Here is a 24,073-nt window from a genome sequence, read left to right as displayed (position 1 = left end):
ATGAAGTAATTTACATATACAGGCCTATACTTATTACACCCTACTGAGCCACTGAGTGCCTATCATTGATCATAAACCAAGACAACATCCTTTGCTGAAAACATATTTCCCTCTAGTATATAATAGTATTATCATTAGTGTCCAGATCTAATGCCTCGCATGTATTCATCTGTGGAAAATTAAACGTGCAGATATCAATGATTATGGCTCATACCTGGTAAAAACCTTCATTGTGCAATATAACAGTCTTACCTTTAGGTCTCCCTGTGAAGTCTATAGCAAAACATCAATTCTGAATTAAAAGGCTCTTAAATATTTATGACCTCCCCAGGCCTCTTGTCTGCCAATATACTGTACATTTTCTGCAGTGCACACATCGCTCTTAGATAAATCCGTAAGGCGCAAGAAAAGAGACTGCACTGTTTTTCCCAGATTATGTTTTTCAAGCATACTAAATTCCCAGCATGCCCTCATGGTGTCATTGTAATGAATACGGAATGAATTTCTCCCAGGATCTGTTCCAGCATGACCAGAAATCAGAGTTTGTGTCTGTTTTATTATTAGTTATTTATTGGCATACAGTGCAGCCAAGCAATTACAAAGTGCCGCCCTCGGAAGGTGAAGATATAAAGGGAATATTTAATGCAATTTTGGCTGTGGGGTTATGGTTGGATGAAAGAGAAAAGAGAACATTCATTTTGCTCCAACCCAAGAGTCAACGTAATACACAGAGTCATATCAAGAGGAGATTAGTTTGCTTCTGCAGAAAATAATTGTGCCGATTTGAACTCGCAGGAAATGAAATATTGTTGCAAGGAATAAAATGGGAATCTGCAAAGAGATGAGTTTGTGTCATTAGCCAGGTAAATGCTGAATTTAACATTGTGTAACTGTACATTTGGCAAATCCTTTTACCCAAAGCCACTTGCAGTGCATTCAAGCTATACTTTTATATCAGTATGTGTTTTCCTTGGGGATTGAATCTATGACCTTTATGGCAATGCCACAGAAACACTCTTTGTGTTATGTGTGCACATGCGTATACAGTCATACAGCCACCCAGATTAATGCATGCATGACTCATTCATAGCTTTATACAGTTCAATGGAAAATTTTTCAAGATACTGTCTCCTACAACAAGCATTTTGAAAAAAAGCTATTGACTGTGTTGAGACGCTTTACATGTCCATCTCTTCTCGTCAAAGTGGGTGCTTCTGAAGCTGAAAATGGATCAGACTGTATGCTAGCAATCAGAAGTCTGGCTCAGTGGGACCATAACACGCTGATATTTTAAATTGCATCGATGGGCGGCCCTAAACCGATGTCCTACAGCAAGCCCTCTCTGTCTCCCAGCATGAGCATTCCTCTCCCACTGGTGTGTTTACACAGGAGACTGTGTGTGCTTCTTTTCTTAGACAGGTCCATGCAGGAGTCTAGCATCGGGATGCCATGTAAGGGCTGATTATAAGGGCACAACATACGGATATGGAGAGTATTCATATACCCGCTGTGCGGAAGTTTGCGGAATGGCATAGTCAAGAATGCGTTTAAGATAATTGTTAAGAGGAGACCTTTCTTTAGGGTGGTCCATCACCTATGGACCCACCTGGTCCTCAGGACTTATCCAGTAAATCATTAATGTTTCGTCATTTTAAATGTTACATCATATGTAAAATCTGTTTATACTGTACACTTTTTGAAGAATTCATTTTTGGAATTATTATTTTACTAATTTTACAGTACAGTGAGTAACTCAATAAGGCTAGGTGGCAGGCAAATCCATAAAAAATAATTTGACCGACTATACTCTACATCAATGTACTGGAAATGTGAAATTTACACACCTAAATATGCTTATGCAGGTTTTATAGCAAGGTTTTAAAGGCTGTGATGTAGTTCACTTTAGGCAAACAAAACATATTTAGCTATCAACTGATCAAAAATGTTCAGAAATCATTGAACTTAATGACACATGTCTATGACAAAAGTGAGGCTATCTGTGAAGATGGAAGGAAGAGAAGAAATTATCCACTGACTTGCAAATCTAAATTAGTGATGAGGCCAGAAATTTTAAACTGAATTAGCAAAAAAGGGAAATAAGGAAAAAAAACAAGAAATCAACAACGTTTCAAATAAAGTTTAGGAACAAAAATATAATCAAATAAACAATAACACTGTTTTTCTTCTATAAATGACATATAATTAATATTTTTTAAACTACAGAAGTGATTTTTCTTTTGTCTGCGGTTGTTTGGTTAACATAATGACACAAACATTAAGCAGATTTTTTGAGGGGACCGTCACTTTAAGACCGAATAAGCAAGCACAGATCCATTATATATTGACACACACATCTGATTTCTGGGTTCACTTTAAGACATAACCGACTGTTTTTATAAGAATACTTGCCAAGACTGTTGTATTTCGAGATAATTTGGCATGTATGTGTCCTGTCAAGCGCATGCGATTTTGCATGCTTTTTGAAACGTGCGTCTCCGTGCATGCGCTTATGAGTGTGTGCCCATTTGAGTATGTGTGTGCGTCTGTGCCACAGAAACAGCTCAGTTAAACATATTTGTGCTCTCAAATTGTTTAAAATGGCTTGAATGTTAACATTTGCAAATGATAAACTTTCTATATAAATATTCCGTGTTATAGTCACAGAATATTTTGCTAATTTATCCATGTCATTGTCACGGATCTCCATATTTTTCCGTGTCCGTACCACGGACTTTCTTTTCCGTGTCAGTTTCACGTATTGGTTACTCCAATTGTTTTTCCTATTTTCTTACCATTGTCATGTGGGTTTGGGGTTAGAATGACTTTCTGTTACATAACATGACATCCTAACCCAAACCCAACTCTAACCCTAACGCCAGGCGACAAGTGTTTAAAAATCTGAAAAAAATTGTATAAACCAATAGTTAAAGTGACGTCCTAACCCAAACCCCAAATCTAACCCCAAACCCAAGCGACAATGGTTTAAAAATAGACAAAACAATTGAGTAACCAACACGTGAAACTGACATGGAAAAGAAAGTCCATGGTACGGACATGGAAAAATGTGGAGATCTGTAACAATGACATGGATAAACGAGCAAAATATTCCGTGACTATAACAGGTTGATATTTTTTGAAGTATGCGTATTTGAATAATTATTTTTAAAGAAATTATTATAATTTGTGCGTCATTTGCTTTTCCACAAAATATTTTGTATCTTTTTTTTACTACTGTAGGTGGGCCAGCTGTCAATCTGAGTGAGCTAGTGCCACCCTGGCCCTTATTTTGCCTCGCCACTGTCCAAAATAGTAGCAAGTTTTGCCTCAAGAACCTTGATGGAAATGTAGTCAAAGATCATATCAAAATCAAGCACTGCTATTACTGTGAACAGGGCAAAATGCAAAGTTCGACATGGCAGCTTTGGAAACGGAACTCCAGCCTTCCAGTTAAAAGAACCAATCCTCAATCGATAACGACTTACAGTTCTCTGGGGGAAGGGCTCTATACAGAGTCATGTCGGGCACTTGCCAATATATGCACATGCACAGTAACTAAAACAACTTTGAATAAAGATTATTTTAGCACAATTTGTAATGGGTACAGTTAATGTTGGTCGGAAATATGTTGTTTAATTGTGTTTTTAGCATGCGATTTTAAAATTAATAGATTGGACTTTAGTCCGCCTAGTGGCTTGACTTTCCTAAACGGACTTTGGTGTAGTGGAGTGAAAATTAGTTTGTTAAGATGTCAAAAAAAATCTTTGGTGTCCCCAGAGTACTTATGTGAAGTTTTAGCTCAAAATACCATATAGATTATTTATGATAACATGTTAAAATTGCCACTTTGTAGGTGTGAGCAAAAATGTGCTATTTTGGGTTTGTCCTTTCAAATGCAAATGAGCTGATCTCTGCACTAAATGGCAGTGTTGTGGTTGGATAGTGTAGATTAAGGGGCGGTATTAACCCCTTCTGACATCACAAGGGGAGCCAAATTTTAATGACCTATTTTTCACATGCTTGCAGAAAATGGTTTACAAAAACAAAGTTACTGCGTTGTTCTTTATCACATTTTCTAGGTTGATACAAGCGCTGGGAACCCAATTATAGCATTAAACACAGGAAAAGTCAGAATTTCATGATATATCCCCTTTAAGTAAAGTACAGATACTCAAAATGTGTACAGTACTCAAGTAAATGTTCTGTTTGCAGTTTTGTGGTCTCATAAGCCAGTCTGAAAATATGAGAACAGTCAGTGATGTAGTCAAACTTGATGTTTTTAATCCAACCCTCTCACAGTTATACACGCAGACCTGTGCACAACTTAAGCATGTACGTGCAAACACACAGGTTCAATGCAAACAATTGCAAACTGGATGTTTTTAATCCAACCCTGTCACAGTTATACACGCAGACCTGTGCAAAACTTAAGTATGCACACGCACACTCAATGCAAACACTCGCACGTGTATGCCTATATTTTCACGTGCATATGTTTGAATTCATTTTTGCAAGTGTCCACACAGAAGGTTGCATATGAGGAGCTCAGATGCGAAAGCCGCTAAATGCCACCTTCATCAAAAATTAGATGATAATATTAATCGAATGCTTTTGGCACGTATTTTACGTTCATTAAATGCTTTCGCTTCAAAACCGCTTAATCCAGGCCGCAGCCCATTCAGAAACACTGGCTGGTTGATAAAATACATTAAAAGTCTGATAAAAAAAATGGATACCTGACAGATGCACTTGGACGGTTTTGCATCTGAGCTCTTCATATATTTTTAGCATTATTGTGCAATGCCTTATTTTAGCACCGACACAATGATATGCACATAAATAATATAATACATAAAAGAAATTCCTCCCAGATGGTTGGAGCAACTTGCTAACACAGTTAGTATAATCCAGATCACTATGTATATATATATATATTTAAAGTATCTCTAAGTTATTGAGTTTGGAAATACGTGTTTATAGCTGTCGCTGCCAGTATAAGCATTCCTCAAGGGACGCTTTTGTAGACAGGTTAATACTCACAGCACAATAGCTGTAATAAAAGGCTGTTGAACTGCATGCAGTCATTTCATGAAATGGTAGATCCAGGTTTAGAAGACCTGTCGTGCCTGTTATTCCCTGCGTCTGAACATCTGTAGCAGTTCAGGGTTTTTTATGGATTTAAGCAAGTGGCTTCGCCCTTGGCATCAAACACTTCCGATACTCTTATCTAGTCTCTGGCAATCACACAAAACATTCTTAAGGATTCATTCCCGAGAACGAGCTGAGTTAGAACGATTTTACATTTCTGGAGCTTTGGAAAACATTCTTGCAACACTGATCATCTAAAACCTCAGGACTTAGATAACAGTAGTAAAAATCACCTGCCCCAATACACAACGCTTATCATTGCCGTACACGAAAGACTTTTTTATCGCTCAGATGTTCCTCTTTTCTTAGCTTAGGAGACTTTGAGTTCTCAGTTGTTTTAATTAAATATCAATTTTGTTTCCTTAGGAGATAATAAACACAGACACAAATGAGACAATTTACATGAGTAGGAGTATAAAGCCAATAAAGCTATCAAATGAATACTTAGAGCATAGTAATTTGGCTTTTATTGTTTAACATTTTTAACTTTTGTTTGGAGATGTTGATGTCTAAGCAAAACTTCGGGGGGTTGTGTAACTGCAAATTCAATTGCTGGGTAATAGCAGGTCACTATGCTGGCACCCCAGGGATGTAGATCTTGTCAAATTCTCTGATAGATTTTTTTGACCGCTGGATTAAGGTATTACTTGCACTGGGGTCGGTCGATACAGTCACGCTGCTGATGACTGGATACAGAAAAGGCTTTTTACCAGTCTTTATGTCATAATACTTTCACCATCTCATGTTATTAGCACATTAGAGTTGTTTGATATTATGTGTTTTATGTCCTGTTGGGATACGGTTAGCGGATGTAAAGACCGACTGTGCATAAGCCCATCGTGCTTGATGAAATAATCTAACCCTACAGAGGACCTTGTGTCTGATATTGAGTGTCGATGGTACAGATTTTATTCTGAGTGGCACTTTCATCTAGACAGTAATAAGGTCACTGAATTGCTTTGGCTTTAGTGAGAACGTGTTTACCACTAGCGATATTCACATCTCGTAACATCTCTCATCTGATCCAGCACAGAGGCGTGAATGAGGTGTAAAATCGAGAGCAGAGGGTGCAGAGCATTACAGCTTTCAAATACCCATCAACCAGACTATTTGACCAGAACTGGGGTGTAAAAAATTGTGTATGTATGTATACATGTTTGATTTTATTGTAACAGAAGAGTTGAGATTGACAGGAAAGTATTAAGATTCAGAACAATTCAGACTTAAACCTACATCTTTGCTGGGGTACCTCGGACCACAAAACCAGACATAGGTAGCACAGGTACTGTATATACACTCACCTAACGGATTGTTAAGAACACCTGTTCAATTTCTCATTAATGCAATTATCTAATTAACCAATCACATGGCAGTTGCTTCAATGCATTTAGGGGTGTGGTCCTGGTCATCTCCTGAACTCCAAACTGAATGTCAGAATGGGAAAGAAAGGTGATTTAAGCAATTTTGACCGTGGCATGGTTGTTGGTGCCAGACGGGCCGGTCTGAGTATTTCACAATCTGCTCAGTTACTAGGATTTTCATGCAAACCATTTCTAGGGTTCACAAAGAATGGTGTGAAAAGGTAAAAACATCCAGTATGCGGCAGTCCTGTGGGCGAAAATGCCTTGTTGATGCTAGAGGTCAGAGGAGAATGGGCCGACTGATTCAAGCTGATAAAAGAGCAAATTTGACTGAAATAACCACTCGTTACAACTGAGGTATGCAGCAAAGCATTTGAGAAGCCACAACACGCACAACCTTGAGGCGGATAGGGTACAACCGCAGATACCCAACCGGGTACAACTCATCTCCACTGTGTTACTTTGCTTGAGCAGTCCTGTTAAATGGCGAGAGTTTGGGGGCGGAACTTCCTGTTTGTCAGAGCAATCAGCTTGTTAAGTCTTACGTCATGCGCAATCGGTTCCAGGTCCAAATGCTCTACCAGATGCATATAGCAAAACACAAACTATAATATGCACTTGCGATGTGTAGTAAAAACTACCACAATATCACAATCCAAATCTTTATCTTCTTTCCAGATTTCAGGCAGTGATTTTTTTGTACGAAATGTTAAAATATTGGTGCCCAGCATACCATGATCCTGAAGACTACTGTATTCACTATGAGTTTATAAAAACTTAGCTTAAAGTCCCTCTAAATCGGAAGACGTGATTGACTTAACTTTCGTTTATGACGTTTATTCAGAATATCACCCGAGGAAAATTGTGGGCGTTGCTTGTGTTTTCCACTGTGCTTTAATTGGATATAGAAAAGAAAGCGTTCTATTCGGAAATGGAACTGGCAGCAGACTGACAGTTGGAGAGGGCGGGGTTAAAGGATGCTCCCACATAAGCCATCTAACCGATGTCATCATAGAATGATCGCCACAAGAGGGCGGAAGTACATGTTCAGATTTTAATAAGGACACATGCCTCTTTTTAATAATGGCTTACCCGGATAACTGGTTTATGATAAATACTGCAATATTACATTGAAATCAAAACTGACAATTCTTATTTTTTATGGTAATTTAAGCGGCGATTCACATTTCGCGTCTAAATCACGCGGAAAACGTGACTGTCTGTGGTTCTTGTCACATGACCTGCGCTTGCGGCATTCTAGAAATTTGAAATGTTTTTAACTCGATGTGGACACGCCTGGAAAAAAACGAGCGCGTCGCACCGCATACGTGTCGCGACCGTGTCGCTTAAATTATGAGCGCGCTTATCACGCGCCTACATTTGAAATAACGAACTTGAGCGTGCAAAAGACACGAAATGTGAATCGCCCCTAAATGTGTAATTAAAAAAATAAATAAAACTCATATACGGACGTGGAGATACCAAGTGGACAACAAGTGTACGACATTCCCTACATCATGACTTAACCAGAGGAGCAAGGAGTTTTGCAAACCTGTTTTTCAGTCATTAGTTTTGCAAATGAATATGATGCCTGTAATTGCGCACACTTCATCTTTGATTTAAGTGAACATCAACTTAAAATATGCAAGGAGCAAAAAAAGATGTCAGAAACTCAGGGGTAAAATTAGGAAAATGATGTTGCTCATGGACAAATAATAAATCTTACAACATCACATTTTATTAAAACAGATCAGTTAATAATTTGTGTTTTTATGTTTTAGTAATCTACTCTGAATTCTCTGCAGAATGTAAAAACATCCAAAGCAAATTTCTTAGCTGGTTTAAGCTGGTCTCCCAGTCTGACAATTGCCTAAAACCCTTTTGAAAACCAGCTAACCAGACCAGACTGGGGACAACCTAATATTGTGTCAATTTGTAACTATTTTACAAGATGATAATTTTTATTTAATCTGCTTTTACCCCAGTAATTTTAGGTTTAGGGGTGGAGTTAGAGGTGGGGCTTTATAATTGCTGTTTGTACTTTCACATTGTACAAATTAATACAAATTAGCAATCTCGTAAAATAGTTATTTTTCACAAAATCTCGTAAAATAGGAGTTCTGCTTAAGATTAGTGAGGTACTACCAAGGCCAGCATATCATCTTATGGTGTTTTATTCAGCATAGAGGGTGCATATTGAGATATTGAGAGCTATAATGAAAGCCTCTCATCTATGTTTGCCAGTTCCAGTGATGAGATTCTGATTGGACTTATTGATCAAGGTTCTGCATGCATTCAGCGGTATTCCTAAATGCTGACATTTCTATAAACTAAAGGTTATGTGAGGTAACCATGGATCTCCTTCAAAGTCTAGAAAATAGACAGTGATGACATTTAAGCGTCATTCTCCAGAAATCCTCATTCACAGCACAACATGCCTTGCAGCGCTACCACACACACACACACACACTTTTTCAAATAATCGGCACACGCGCACACTCTTCACAGCTAACTACCACACCACAGGGGACGTCAGAAGACACGTCGGCTTTTCTCACAGATAACTCTGTTTTCCCACACAAAACTGCAAGAACAAAAGGGGACACAGCTTTATTTAGTCATTATCTGCACAGAGACATATTTGAAGTATAAGTGTTGTATGGAAGCTCTGTTTATAGCATCAGACCTGTTAATTGTTTTCTTTATATTTAAAGACGAGTGGTGAGCAGGGGTACCAAAATGTTGTGTCAGTAGATTGTTTCCTGCACCCATGCTCTTTTTTTATTGTCAATCATTATATAATTGTATGCATTTTAATTTAGCATTGGCATTTCACAGCTTACACAGTTCCCTCACAAAACCCTAAGGATTAAAGAACCCTGCCTAGGGAAAACCCTGATGTGTGTTATGTGTGTGTCACGCATGTAAACGCCAGATGTTCATTTGATTCACAGGTCAGTCATCAAAGGCTTCAAGCTGGCATGTCTATGCATGCATGAATGAGTATGAATGCATGCATGAGCACTTGCGACTGTGTGTGTGTGTATGTATGTGCATATCCAGCGTATTTCTCATCTCCTGCAGTCTGACATCCTTACATTTTTTATTGCATCACATATGGATATGTATACAGTTGGATTTTTGTCACACTGCATTTGCCCCCATGCCCCTATGCATTCACATCTATCGCTGTCACCATGACAACGCCCTCTTCGTCAGCTTCAACAGACTGTAGATCAGCCAAAAAATTTTAACAATTCCCAAATTCCACAACTTAACTGAACTATGTGAATGCATCATGTGACCAGTTCTGCATCAAATGATGAGAGATGATTGTTCAGGTCATAGCACTACACTAATGAGACACTACATAGAGAAGCTGGGGTCCGAGCAGAACCCAATTCCAGCTGGATTGCTTTCGATGGTTTGATCCCCTTCCTGTCATTGATATCAGTGACTCAGTAAAAAAGTCTGTGTTAAATGCTGATCATTTTTTTTTATTCTGTATGAGGTTGCACTTGAAGCTAATTTGAATTTCAAAGATTCTCTCACCCGATTCTCTTTTTTTACAAAAACATTTATTATGCACTTAACTAAAAAAACGTGCTACAGGACTTTCAGTTATAATAACGTGTCTTAAAAGTCTCTTTTTCTTATTTTAGACCCCTTTAAATTTAGAGTAATTTAAAATTTGTTAGCTGTTAAATTGCACCTGTGCTTTTTGTACTATCAAACTGGCCAACCTTAAAACTTTAAAAACACTAACGTTAAACCTTTAAAAGACTAAACGATCAACATTTTGAGGCATCAGAGAGAAACGCAGACATGTAACAATGTTCCCCTCATGCTAAAAACCCTTTTTAATGGGGAATCTGAAGGCTGCAGCCTCTCTGGAGGTCGCATTTCTAAGATGCGCATCATAATTTCAGAATATTAACAATTAACGTTATAAAAATGACTAATATTTTTAGTTAATAATAAATTGTTGAAGTATGTTTATGACTTGCGAATGTAATGCTCCGTTAACTCAAATGAACGATGACGTATACAGCCTGCATATGCGACCTCTGGAGGTTCCAGCCTTCCGATTTAGAAAGGTCCTGAGGTAAATAATTTCCTTGCCTTCTTTCGGATCGGAACCAATGTTGTTGCATCTTTACTTTCTCCGTCGCTACCAGGATTTTCCACAATGACGCTCGTTTATCCTCTCTTTTTTTGTGAAAATTGCCGCTCCAAATCCACCAAGTAAACGACTGTGTTTAGGTCTGCCGCCTTGTTATACGTCACGCGAGTGACAGCGAAACGCCGCAAATGAGAAGAGAGAGAGGAGAGAAACGATCGGGTCTGATTGGTGGTTTTACCCTGTATGAGTGTGTGTTAGCAAGTTTGACTGATATTCTTGGATTGTAATGTAAATACGTGAACACGTAAACGCAGAATCTGAATACAGGGAAATACTGTATATGCAAGTGAATCGCCGTCATTTAAAATGAGGATCGCATATATGTATGAATCGAGATCCTGATTCTTTTTCGATTAATCGTGCAGCCCTACATTCAGTATTGTTTCGTCTAAACCCCTGATAATTACTGCCTTAGACCTAATGTAAAATCCTTGCATTACCCACAATTCTAGATTTTGGTTCCAAAACGCAATATATCCATTTTGACTAATTTGAGTAAAAATGTGTTCTATACCAAAAAAAGTAACAAGATGAAAACCATTATTTTCTGTTACAAACATTTTTATATTATAATAACATTAAAAAAATTCAAATCCATAATTTGATTTTCAAATTTTTGCAATAAAAAATGAAATTTTTGAAAAAAAGGCAAATTTTTATTCAAAATGCTATAAATCTATTGAATCAATATATAAATGTGCATTCCTCTTTGCCATTTCATTTATTTGGTTGACTAGTGGTATACACTGATAAAAAAATAAACATTAATGGCATTAATCAAAACACTTACTTTGTCATATTACACTCTAAAAATGGCTATTTTTGACCCATAATGGGGAAATATTGTCCAGAACACGTGCTGGGTTAAAAAATGACCCAATGCTGGGTTATTTTTAACCCAACTGCTGGGTTATTATACCCCATGGTTACATAAAAACAACCCAACATTGGGTAATTTTTAACCCAGCACGTGTTCTGTCCAATATTTACCAATTATGGGTCAAAATTAACCCAGCCATTTTTAGAGTGTAATAACACTGTCATTGCTGCTGTCATCCTTGGGATGTCGGTGCTGATCTTTTTTAACAGCGATCAGCTGTAAAATGTTTTGGTCCGGCTCAATTTTTGTTGACTTTGAGTAAAATAATGGAAAGTTTTTTAATAAGATCCCCTGTGGTCAATGTTTTAGCATGACAGAAGCTTGATGCTGTCATGTGAAAACAAGCAACAGCAGGCATTTTTCCATCTCCCTATTCATGAGTACCAAAGACGTCACTTCTGCCATGCCTGCCGCCATATTTGTGTCCGACTCGGCAGCGAACACTAATCACACCAAAAGCACTTTAAATGCAAGGCGCGATGCACTGCCTTTTTTTCAAATAGCAGTGCAACCCGGCTTTTTATATTGCTAGGCAACGTGCGAGTCAGCTGTCTTGTCAATCAAATATTAAAGAGTGAGCGCTCGTTTGCTGTTAACTGTCATATTAGCAGAAACTTTAAAAAGAGGGTGCTTGCTCTGACCTTGTTTCCGGCTGAGAGGTGCACAAACACGCAGGAGAGAGTGAGCGAGTGAAGTTCGAACTTCGCATCGAGCATCATCGAAAAAAGAAGTCACCGGCCGCCAACTGCTAAACACATATTTATGTTTTAATTACTGCCTTACTTCTGATGTAAGAAAGTTGAGATCGAATCCAACACCTTTACATCTGGCTTTTGTTTGCATGTGTGTGTCCAAATCTGCTCTTCATTTTAGGTTTTAAAACATTCAACCCCATATATGGTATCATGCTGACAATGTGATGTGTAAATGTGATAATGTGACTTTGTTTACTATGTGCAATCAGATTATGCGGTTATGCAGTCCTGCGTCTCTTATCTTGGTCTTCTTTTCTCTTCCTGCTTATTTTATTTAGAAAACAAGAAGAAACTTGGGGAAAAAAGACAGATGCTGTTCATTTAAAATGAGCTTATTTGTTTGTTGCAGAGACTATGATGCCTATATTTAGTAATACGGGCCTCTTCTGTCAACTTTCCTCCCGGTGCTAAAGATTTTATATTTGTCATGAACGTGTGCGAGAGAGAAAGAGCGAGACCTCCTGTTGTGTTTACTACTCAGTTAGGTTGTTTGACAGAAAGAGGGTGGAAAGGGTACGTCGAGTGTATTTGTGTTTGCTACATCTTGTCAAGAAAGAAGCATAATTTTCATTTTAACATGCAGCTGTCCGTGGCCACGAGCCAGTTACATTTTATTCTCTCCCTCTATCAACTAGATTAACTGTGCGTTTGAGCGAGGCATTCTGGGAAGCCTTCAGAAAACTTCCTCTCCTTGAACATCTTTCATGTTTCTCCACATAACGTTTCTCCCGCTGCTGTGTGCCTGCTAGCTGGAGACAGTGTGTCACAAACAGCTCTTCTTTTAACTCTAACAAAACTAATGTTTCAAAATGTGTTCAGGAACTCTGTGCAGTTTGGTTTTATTTAGTTGACAATGCAACAAGTTTGTGCTTTAGCATATTAAATGTATATGTTACTTATGTTGCATTGGAATTTAATGTGGTGTTATTTATTGTTGAAGGTTTTCTCTGTGTAAAAAAGGGAAAGAAGGGAATTTATGACAAAAAAGCTTTAATTAAATAATAGACCATTCAAATTAATTTAATAACCTTATGGATGTTGTACAGGTATATGTAATCGAATATAATGAGGTTAACGCAACAGTGATCACACCAAATAAAATGCTGAAAAATGCGATGTTTGTAGCATCTTCAGAAAGGGTGATCTACAAACAGATCAACATCGCCCTCTAGTGTACTTAAAACGTTTCTCTAAATATAGCTTGCTGAAAAGTGTAGTACATGGTTTGATTTTTATTAAAACTAATATTTTTATTTTTTTCTGACTAATGCAACTTTATAATTATGCAAACGCGGAAAAATACAGTATTTTGTGGGTGTGAAGTCTATTTAAAAGACTGTAAAGTTACACAAAATTATTTTCTCCACAGAAATGATACCAAATCCAAAGCAATGTGGTAAATAAATAACTGAATTCATCTGTGATACATTAATAATGCATCATTGTAAGTAAACAGCTGATAAAATAAACTAGCAAAAGTATTTTTTAACAGTGCTTAGAGGATTCATGAATGCAAAAATGTGCCCTTAAACCCATTAAAGGGGTAGTTCACCCAAAAATGAAAATTATGTCATCATTTACTTACTCTCATGTTGTTACCAACCTGTATAAATGTATTTGTTCTGATGACCACAAAGAAAGATATTTTAAGGAATGTTTGTAACCAAACCGATCATGAGCCCCATTCAGTTCCATAGTATTCATTTTTCCTATGGAAGTCAATGGGGCCTCAGATCGGTTCAGATATTTTTCTTTGTGTTCGTCAGAACCGTGAAATTTGTACAGGTTTGTAACAACATGAGAGTGAGTAAATGGTGACACATTTTTTTATTTTTGGGTGAACTGTCCCTTTAAGTAACACTAAGGATCAGTCTTTATGCCCCTTATTTTCAAACGCAGAAGTGATGTGACTTTTTTTCCATTTCAATAGCCGGCTGATAGAAAATAATGTTGTGGGAGCACGCACAAGAATAAGAAGATATATTGAATCATTTCATGTTTTTCCTTAGAGTTGGTGGGTCTTTGCTCAACTATAAAACCACAGAGACATACCAGAATCTGCACATGTTCAAACTGTCCCCCTGGAGTGAGTTTTTATACACAGCAATTTTTAATTGACTGCTATAATGTTTGAGTTTTTATGGTGACACACCAAGCTTATTGCGTGAATGTGGTGCTTCATCCTGACAGATCCTTTCTCATTTAACACATTATGAGTTATTTGAAAAATAATAATAATAATAATAATAAACATATAAACCAATTACATTTATATATATATATATACACACACGCACGCACGCACGCATGCACGCACGCACACACACACACACACACACACACACACACACACACACACACACACACACACACACACTCATAAAAGTAAAGGTTATATAAATATATTCTGTACTTTAAATGCAGCATATTTTTAGTTGTTAGTTGTTATATTAGTTGTTTTTGAACAATGATTGTATTTATTTATTTGTTTACTGGCAGTTTGTATAAAAGTTTTTACTGGATAGATGTTTGGACACAGATTATGGGTGCGCGACATCCGCCACACACATATTTATCTCTGGTGCCTGGATTATGTAAAGATTTACTGCGTTTGTACAAGCTATTATGGCAACCCATAACTGCACATATTATGCCGGTCTATCTGAATTTCATAATAAACATTAACTAGTCAGTCAAAACAGCACACTCATATCACTTGCAATATGACTACCATTAGTTTTAGTGGCTCATTGGAATTTTTACACAGAAGAGCTCAAAGGTGGGGGTGCCACATCAAAAATAAAGTGGATATGTAGCTGTACTGCTTTATTTAAGTATGTTTAATTTAGTCAAATTTTGCTTTTCACTACTGTGTTTACATACATATTAAAACTTTATTCATATGTAAATCAATTAAACACCTTTTTTTTAGTCTTACTTGATTTAATTACACTTTATTCTTGCCATGAATATAGCCTTGGAAGCTGGTATGGCGTTTAAAAGAAAGAAAAGAAAGAAAACAGATAGTCGAGAAAAAACAGAAGCTTATGACAACATGTATAGCATACATAAACAAAACTTATCTGTAAAAATAATTCTCTCTAAGTTTGTACTCGGACTGTTATTTTATTAGTGCTATTATGCAAATATGCATACCAAATTTTTCATTTGATGTGTAATCTGTGTGATTGGTTTTTAATTAGAAAAATGCCTGAATTGATAACAACTAAATTAAATTTAAGCCATTGCAACAAATGGCCGTGCACATCTACACCCCATCCAGAACCCTTCAGTCGGCATAATAACCTTCATAAATGGGCACAAAATTACTCTCAGGGTTCCCACGGGTCCTTGAAATCCTTGAAAGTTTGTGAATCTGGGGGAAAAATCAAGGCCTTGGGGAGTTTTTGAAAATATACATAAATATATACAAGTCATTGAAAGTGCTTGAATCTATTTTATGCAAGAAATTTTCTGGAAATAAATCCATTATTCCCTGTGTAGTGTAGGATAATATCATAAAAATGATAATATCTTTTTAAATGCTTATATCTTCCGTATGCGAATGTTGATTCATACCACAATGCTTTTTTGCATAGTTGTGTTGGACACATGAAAACGTCTCGGGTTACGTATGTAACTGTTGTTCCCTGAGAAGGGAACGAGGCGCTCCGTCTCCCTTGCCATACTTCCTTCGTCCCTGTAATGTCGTCTTTGCCAATATTTCAGATAGCTATATACTTCCTGGCTCCCGCGTCACCCTGTCTTTGTTGTTAAGCCTCACCATATTGTTTAAATTTAATATACACATTCAGACGCACTTACCCCTGGAGGCATCCCAAAAGTGTCACTGCAGTGATGCAGCACGAGTTCCCTCAGAAGAGAACTGTAACAATGTATCTTTAAAGGTAACACAATGTAACCTTGCTCTCACTTGAAATGTGTCTCCACATTTAGTCCTTGAATTTGAGGGTATTGGAACACGGAAAGTCCTTGAAAGGACCTTGAATTAGAAGTTAACTAAGGTGTGGGAACCCTGTACTCTCTGGCTCATTCGCCTTCACTATTCCTTATTAGTGGAATGATTTCCCAAATTTTGTCCAGTCAGCCGCATCTCTCATAATATTAAAAATGTAAACTTATCTTTTTTAATACTTGACAGGAACATACTGAATGCTTTGCCTTTATTTAAAACTATCTTATAATATTTTCTCTCTTTCTTAACAGATAATATCTCTAGAAATGTTTGAAACTTTGTGCTAAATGTAAATGCAATCCATTCTGATCTGTTCTTCTGTTTATTTTCCACTCAGAATATGCCCGGACTGCACAATGGATTTCAACAGCACCGAGTTGGGCCTATACACACCGATCCTGAAACAAGCAATCTACCCGGCATCCTCTCCATGGTCAAATCTCCAAAACGCGAGTCTTATCAACCTCAGTGCTGTTGACAAGCTTAATGGGAGTTATACTGGGGTCGAAGGTCAATCCTATGATCCACTGGGTGGTCACTCGCTATGGCAGGTTATCATCATTGTCGTGTTTACAGGACTTCTTTCTCTCATTACTATCATTGGGAACATATTGGTCATGGTGTCATTTAAGGTCAACCGCCAGTTGAAAACAGTCAACAACTACTTTCTTTTGAGTTTGGCTGTTGCGGATCTTATCATTGGGGTCATTTCGATGAACCTGTACACCACCTATATCGTCACGGGCCATTGGACAATGGGAAACTGGGCTTGTGATTTCTGGTTAGCTATAGACTACGTGGCCAGCAACGCATCTGTTATGAATCTTCTCGTTATTAGCTTTGACCGCTATTTCTCCATCACACGACCGCTGACGTACCGCGCCAAACGTACAACCAAACGAGCAGTGATGATGATCGGCCTGGCATGGTTTGTGTCGATCGTACTTTGGGCGCCGGCCATTTTATTCTGGCAGTACTTCGTAGGCGAAAGGACCGTTCCACCAGATAAATGCTACATTCAGTTTCTCTCCGAGCCAATTATTACGTTTTGCACCGCTATGGCCGCTTTCTACCTGCCCGTGACGATAATGAGCGTCCTGTACTGGCGAATATACAAAGAGACCGAGAACCGCTCAAAGGAGCTTGCGGGATTACAAGGCTCCATCAGCCGGTTTGGCGCTGCAGAGCGACCTCACTTCCATCTCCACCCAGCTGGGAGGAGCTCACGAAGGTGCAGCAGCTTTGAATTGGGTCAACCTGGCCACAGGCACGGACTAAGCGGGCGACTTCACGGCTGGGGTTGGAAGTTTAGCGGCAGAGATCGATGTGGGCCACAACGGGAAGCGGATCAGAGCAGCAGTGACAGCTGGAACAACAACGAAGTTGGTCTTTCGGTAGATCACTCAGGCTCGTCTGATGAAGACGAGAGCGCGCCGTCCACCAAGCGGGCGATTTTCTCCCTCGTCCTCAACCTGCCCGGCATAAGTGCGGCTGTGAACCCTCAAGTCACTTCCTGTGAGGATTTGGACGCGGCCTCAGAAGAAGATCCATTACGGTCCCCCATAGAGAACGATGGCATTTCGCGTTCCGTTACCAACGGCAGCAAACGATTCGTCGGGACCATCAGCAAAGTTCAATCTATGTCTACCATACAGCCGTCAACGACTAGAATGGATACGGGCGCAGATGGTACCAACGCCAACAAATCTCCACCAGCACCCATCTCTTTCAAAGAGGCAGCCTTGGCGAAGCGCTTCGCGGTCCGTGCAAGGACGCAAATGACCAAGCGGAAGCGCATGTCGCTTATTAAAGAAAAGAAAGCGGCACAAACTCTAAGTGCGATTCTCTTTGCTTTCATTATAACATGGACACCTTATAACATTATGGTGCTGGTGAACACTTTCTGCAATGGCTGCATCCCTGAGAACCTGTGGGCGTTGGGCTATTGGCTGTGTTACGTTAACAGTACAGTAAATCCTATGTGCTATGCTCTTTGCAACAAGACTTTTCGCAACACTTTTAAGATGATTTTGCTGTGCCGCTGGGATCAGCAACAAAGCAGACCGAGTTTTCATCAAAGGCCGGCTGTGAGATTTCACAGGAACATACCAACAGATTCCACATAGCAAAAGGATCCTGCATATGATAAAGCTACGTATGGTCAGTAGCTACGAGGTGGCTTCCAAATGTTTTTGAATTGATGTATAAGTCTCATGTGGATGTTTAGTCTCTTATGATCGTAGTCCAATAGATTGAAACATTTATGTAAAGGCACTGTGGTAACAATGAAGTAACAATAAACTGAGCAAGTGCAATTGTCAACAGTACTTCCTGTGGACTTTTATAAGACTTTTGCTAATCTGCAGTGCCAACGTTCAAGATTTGGTATCAACAACACAAAATGTGAAACAGAAATTGAGACTGTATATCTTAAACCACAAAGTGTTGAAATACAACTCCATTTGGAAACTTTGGGGTTGGTATTACATTATGCTTGTTGATGATGAATATGATTTTTAAACACAACAGTGTATATTATTAAGTATTCACGTTAAGTAATAATAAGGTATGTATTTTGCAAGTGAAATGTGCTGATTTCTGTGAAACCGTGAGAGCACAGGGGTTAAGTATGTTTGCTGGAGTAAGTGTTAATGTTCTGCAACACGTGAGCCACGGTTTTTCAGTTTGTAGAAAGGCTTTTTTGGTTATTCATAAACAGCACTTCCTTATGCTGCTCTTGTATAAAATGTGGTTGTTTACATTGTTTTGATACTAGTATTGCATAATAAGTAGGCCTACAGTGCACATTGAATACGTTTGTATTGTTTGGACTTTGGATTTGGGCACTGATGACAGTGGGCTAGCTGTGAAATTTTCAAGAACCTTTTGTTTTTGTAACTGACATTAAAGGGATACTTCACTCTAAAATTAAAACTTTATAATTGTTTGTCGCTTGAACCCCCAATGTTCTCAGAACCCAAATGCAGATTTCTCAAAAGAAGTGTTGGCCACCATCCACTCCCATAATAACCAGAAAATCCATCAAGATTTAAAATGACCCAGAAGTGTTAAAGGCGGGGTGCATGATCTCTGAAAGCCAATGTTGACATTTGAAATTACCTAAACAACCACGCCCCTACCCCAATAGAATCTTGACCATCATTTGATAGACCCGCCCACACATATGCAACCCAGGCAATGATGTCGGTTAGTAGACACGCTCCTTACTGCTGATTGGCTACAAGTGTGTTTTGGTAATCAGCTCGACTCTCTTTTCCAAAGTGTTTTTCAAAAATCACACACCTCGCCTTTAAGTGTTAACTACACTCACCTTATGTCATTTATTTTAAGAGACATTTACTCCTTTACTTTCTTGTTGTGGATATCGCTGTTGTTTCAGTTGTTACACATGATTTAAAACTACTGTAAATATCTTCATGCCCAAACAACAGTACAGACACAGATTCACACCTGTAGGTAAATGAGGTTGTCAATCCCAAAATTTTGCAGAATTAACAAAAATCTGCATTTAGGTTCTGAAAAACAGAGACATACATTGGTGGTTCAAACAACATGTAAATAATGACAAAATTCACATTTTTGGGTGGACTATCTCTTTAAGGCTAATTCACACCAGTCCATGAATGTCTGAATTAGCCTTTTGTGTGATGAGGTATATTTCCATTTACATTGCTTAACTAAATCTAAACTTATTTTAGATACGTTTGTACAGTAAATTAATTTACCAAACTGTATGGTTAATCACCTTTATTGTCAGTGCCATGCTTTAACATCAGATGTGGACAGTATATACAGTGGGGTCCAAAAATGTAAGACTTGTGACAGTGCTTATATTTTGCTTTTTTATTTAATTCGTTTTTTTATTACAGAGTAATGTATATTATCTATATTATAATTTGAGTAAAGCGTTTACTCAAAACCAAGTGTAAGCTGAATCGAAGGATTTCTTAGTATTAAGTATGCCCCCTTTTGCTTTACTGACAGCATGAACCCGAGCTGGAATAGACTAAATCTATTGAGCCGTGATATTTCGCATGATTTGAGAATGTGTCAAATTAACATCTTTTGTGCTTCAGTGGAAGTAAGGACAAACTGAAGCTTTTGGACCTATAATAACCTAAGTCCAGTTAGTTACCTGGCTGCAGATTAGCTTAAGGGAAGACACCACAGTTTTCAATATTTTACTGTGTTCTTGCTTCAAATTGGACAAATTAATACATACCTATCTTTTTTCAATGCGTGCACTTAGTCTTTGTACAGCGTGTCAGGAATGTGTTAGCATTTAGCCTAGCCCCATTCATTCCTTAGGATCCAAACAGGGATGGATTTAGAAGCCACCAAACACTTCCATGTTTTCCCTTTTTAAAGACATGAGTAGTTAGTACACGAGTAAGTATGGTGGCACAAAATAAACCGTAACGATTTTTTAAGCGAATAAAAATGAATGAGGAATGAATGGGGCTAGGCTAAATGCTAGCACATTCACAACATACTTTACAAATATTAAGTGCGTGCATTGAAGGAAAGGATAGGTATGTATTGGTTGGTCTGAGTTGGGGTAGGAATATAGTAAAGTATTGAAAAACTGTGGTGTTTTCCTTTAAATATTGCAGTCTGTAACTTTTTTTGTTAAAGGATAATTCCGGTATTTAACACATTGAGTCTCATTTCTGGTTTGTTTTGGATGAACTACAGTGATGGACACTGAAATTTTGACAATGGGTCGTGTCTTTACTTTTTGACTCGTTTAGAAGTGTCTCTTGACTGCTTCAGAATGGAAGTCAAGGGCCATGCAAAAACATGTCATTAAAACAACCCTTACCATTCATTTTCAAAACTGTGCTACTCACCGAGTGGTTCGTGGTGTTCGTTGATGATTAAAAACAAATATATTGGCGCAATGTATGGTGTTATTTGCTATAGTGGATACATTTTTTCAGATATCTCACAACCGCGTATATACTTCCGCTCTATATTTGAGTCTTACAAAATGCCAAATAAAACACGACAGAAACTGTATTTTGCTACACTACTTGTTTTTTAACCAGAAATGAGACTCAAAGTGTTAAATACTGGAATTATCCTTTAAAAATTAGCAAAATGAGTTATTGGACAATACATAATTCAATATAAACTGTCTCCTTACCTCAATTTGCAAATGTTAGTTCAAAAAGTTATTTATTGAGCTGTCAGGTACGATTTCACAGATAAGGTCAATTTGACCTTACCCCTTAAAAGAAAAGTAGGCATATGTAAAGTTTTCTCACTGTAAAAAATAAAAAGTTGGTTCAACTTAATAAAGTAAATTACCTGGTTGCCTTCAACTTTTTTTTATTTAATTTAAAAATATTAGTTGAGACAACATTTTTAACTAATATGTTTTAAGTTAATTAACTCATACCTTTAAGGCAACTAGGTAATTTACTTATTTAACTCTTTCACAACGCTTTCCCCGCCAGCAATTTTTTTTAAAGGTTGGCAGCCAGCGCCAGCATTTTTTATGATTTTCACAAAAGTTTGATGCCTTCAAATTGTTTTCTTCTTTAAATATATAAACATACAATATATCAAATGAAAGAACAGACCCTTAGCTTACAAAAAACTTTTCATCCTACCTTAATTTGTTCTCTTTTTATCACCTCTCAAATGCGGGTAGGTTGTACCAAATTTTGAGCAAAAAGCTGAGGTAATTGCGTTTTGGTGAAGGACTATTGATAGAGATCAGATTCAAAGCGATAATCAAAACATACATGAAGTTTGAACTGTTTGACGTAAGGGGTTGCTTCTAGATTTTATAAGTTGGGTAACAGCGGCATCTGGTGGATAATAGCAGAAATATGGATTGCTGAAAAACTCGTCATTGGCAGGGAAGCATTTTCTCTTTATTGACGAGTTAACTCGTCAATGGCATGGAAAGAATTAAGTTGAACCAACAAATCTTTTTACAGTGCTGCAATTTTATGTTTTTAACAGAGGGGGCGATATGTAAGCAAAGTTCCAGATCACAGCTTTAAAGAAAATGCATCGAATATAAAACCATTAGTCGGATCATTCATACGATATTTAAAATGTTTGGATGCGATGAATTTTTGTATTGTAATGGACCTGTGTGACCAAAGAGAGGTCAAAGCCAGGTAGCATAGTATGTCCCTACTGTAGTAGGTAGATTAATTCATCTACCATTTATTTTAATGCCAGTCCAGTGTTTTGAATGAAATGATGAAAATGCCTTGATTGTAATTTATTCATCATCGGTATTGGAACACTACTACGGTTTTGTTCTGATCAATTTTGATATGTTTTTCGTGTTTTACAGTACATTGAAAATTAAATGGCTGTATGTTTTGTAAAGCCCTGTAAGATCAAAGTAAACAATTGAGCTTCTGTGCGGTGCGATGTTTGTGATTGTGCTCCTGTTATGTTTTAAATTGGCAGTGTACAAGTCAAAGTTTAATGATGCAGTTTCTGTCAACTTTGTGGTAACTGTTAAATGTTACAAAAATACAGCCCAGTAAAAAAGCATTTTTATCCTCGAATTGTTTCTCAAAATAAATTTAACATTTTAAAATGCATTGGTGCTTATTTTAAATATACAGAACATATTGGTGGAAACTTGTTTGTTGATGTGTTAAGTCACTGGTTTGACTGTATGTGTTTGAGTGTGTGTACTGATATGTGATTTATGAGGAATGTGTGACGTGTGTACAGTATAACAACATACTTCCTGTGTCCTTGTAAACCAAATGGCTTAAAAACATACTAAAATTTTATATGATTTAAAATGTCTATGAGGTAAGAGAGAGTGTCAACTGTGTCAATTGCTATTGGCAGTATGCAATAAAAGCCATGTGATCTGCGGATCTTCATGTGATCCAGGAAGAAGAGCAGCCTTGCGAATAATAAAAATACTTGTTGACTGGAGACTTCATAAAGGCAAGTGTGCATGCTTTTTCTGCTGTGTGCTGTTTTGTTTTTTAAGTTAGGGTTGTTTTATGAAGATTTATCTCTTTAATAGGTCTTGTCTATGAAATTATGTTTCAAGACAAAAAACATTGCCAATTCATACTGTCCATATTTTATGAGTGTACAATCAAATGTGTACTTTTTTATATGATCTGCTTTTGCCCATGTGTTAATGTGTGGAGTTAGGGCTGGAGAATCATTATCGTATTTTTTCTACAAATTGTACGTTTTTCATTTTGTGTGAATTCATAGCGACCTCGTAAAATACATACGAATTTAAGTGAGATCAGGATGATTGTTTTTACATTTTCCTCATTGGTGTTTAGCACTGAAATCTGTGGGTATCAAAAAACAGGAGTACTAAGGAGATATCACTGTTTGACGTGGACACAGTAGTATTTTTATAATTTTTTCATCTTTATTGATACATGCAAGCTCTATGCAGGGTTAAATTAATATTTTCTAAATCTGTTTGTGATGTCACAAGACTTTGGGATAATGCTGATTTCAGGCCTGCTGGCCACAGTCACACAGTTTATGAGATCAGTCTTTAAGCTCACATGATGCTGCGAGTGTCTGTGTCATACAGATGAAATTCCTGCTATTATCACATGGATTACATGGATTAAATTCTACTTGCACAAAAATAGACACCAATCCTTTAATAGCTGAAATCACAAAATTTGACATTTCAAAATAATACAGATTGATCTTTATTTTTTATTTTAAAGGAAAAGTGTGAATGGTACACACTAAAAACCCAACGGCTGGGCTCGTCCTTTTTTGACC

At 37.5% G+C, this 24,073-nt stretch overlaps 2 protein-coding genes across 4 annotated transcripts in view; both read left to right on the top strand.

Moving 5' to 3' along the window:
• Window positions 1-20,840, top strand: part of chrm3a (cholinergic receptor, muscarinic 3a) — a 152,176-nt gene extending 131,336 nt beyond the window's left edge. The window contains exon 3 of the mRNA XM_055171867.2: window positions 16,638-20,840. Coding sequence (XP_055027842.1) covers window positions 16,657-18,426 — 1,770 coding nt within the window. The 5' untranslated portion in view covers window positions 16,638-16,656 and the 3' untranslated portion in view covers window positions 18,427-20,840. The remainder of the gene's footprint in view (window positions 1-16,637) is intronic.
• Window positions 20,841-23,099: 2,259 nt separating this feature from the next.
• Window positions 23,100-24,073, top strand: part of fmn2a (formin 2a) — a 62,102-nt gene continuing 61,128 nt past the window's right edge. For all 3 annotated transcript variants that reach the window (XR_012370412.1, XM_073869297.1, XM_073869296.1), the window contains exon 1: window positions 23,100-23,254. The gene's annotated coding sequence lies outside the window, so the exon portion shown is untranslated. The remainder of the gene's footprint in view (window positions 23,255-24,073) is intronic.

Source organism: Misgurnus anguillicaudatus, chromosome 7 (genome assembly GCF_027580225.2).
Source record: "Misgurnus anguillicaudatus chromosome 7, ASM2758022v2, whole genome shotgun sequence".
NCBI lineage: Eukaryota > Metazoa > Chordata > Actinopteri > Cypriniformes > Cobitidae > Misgurnus > Misgurnus anguillicaudatus.
This window is presented reverse-complemented; position numbering and strand designations above follow the sequence as displayed.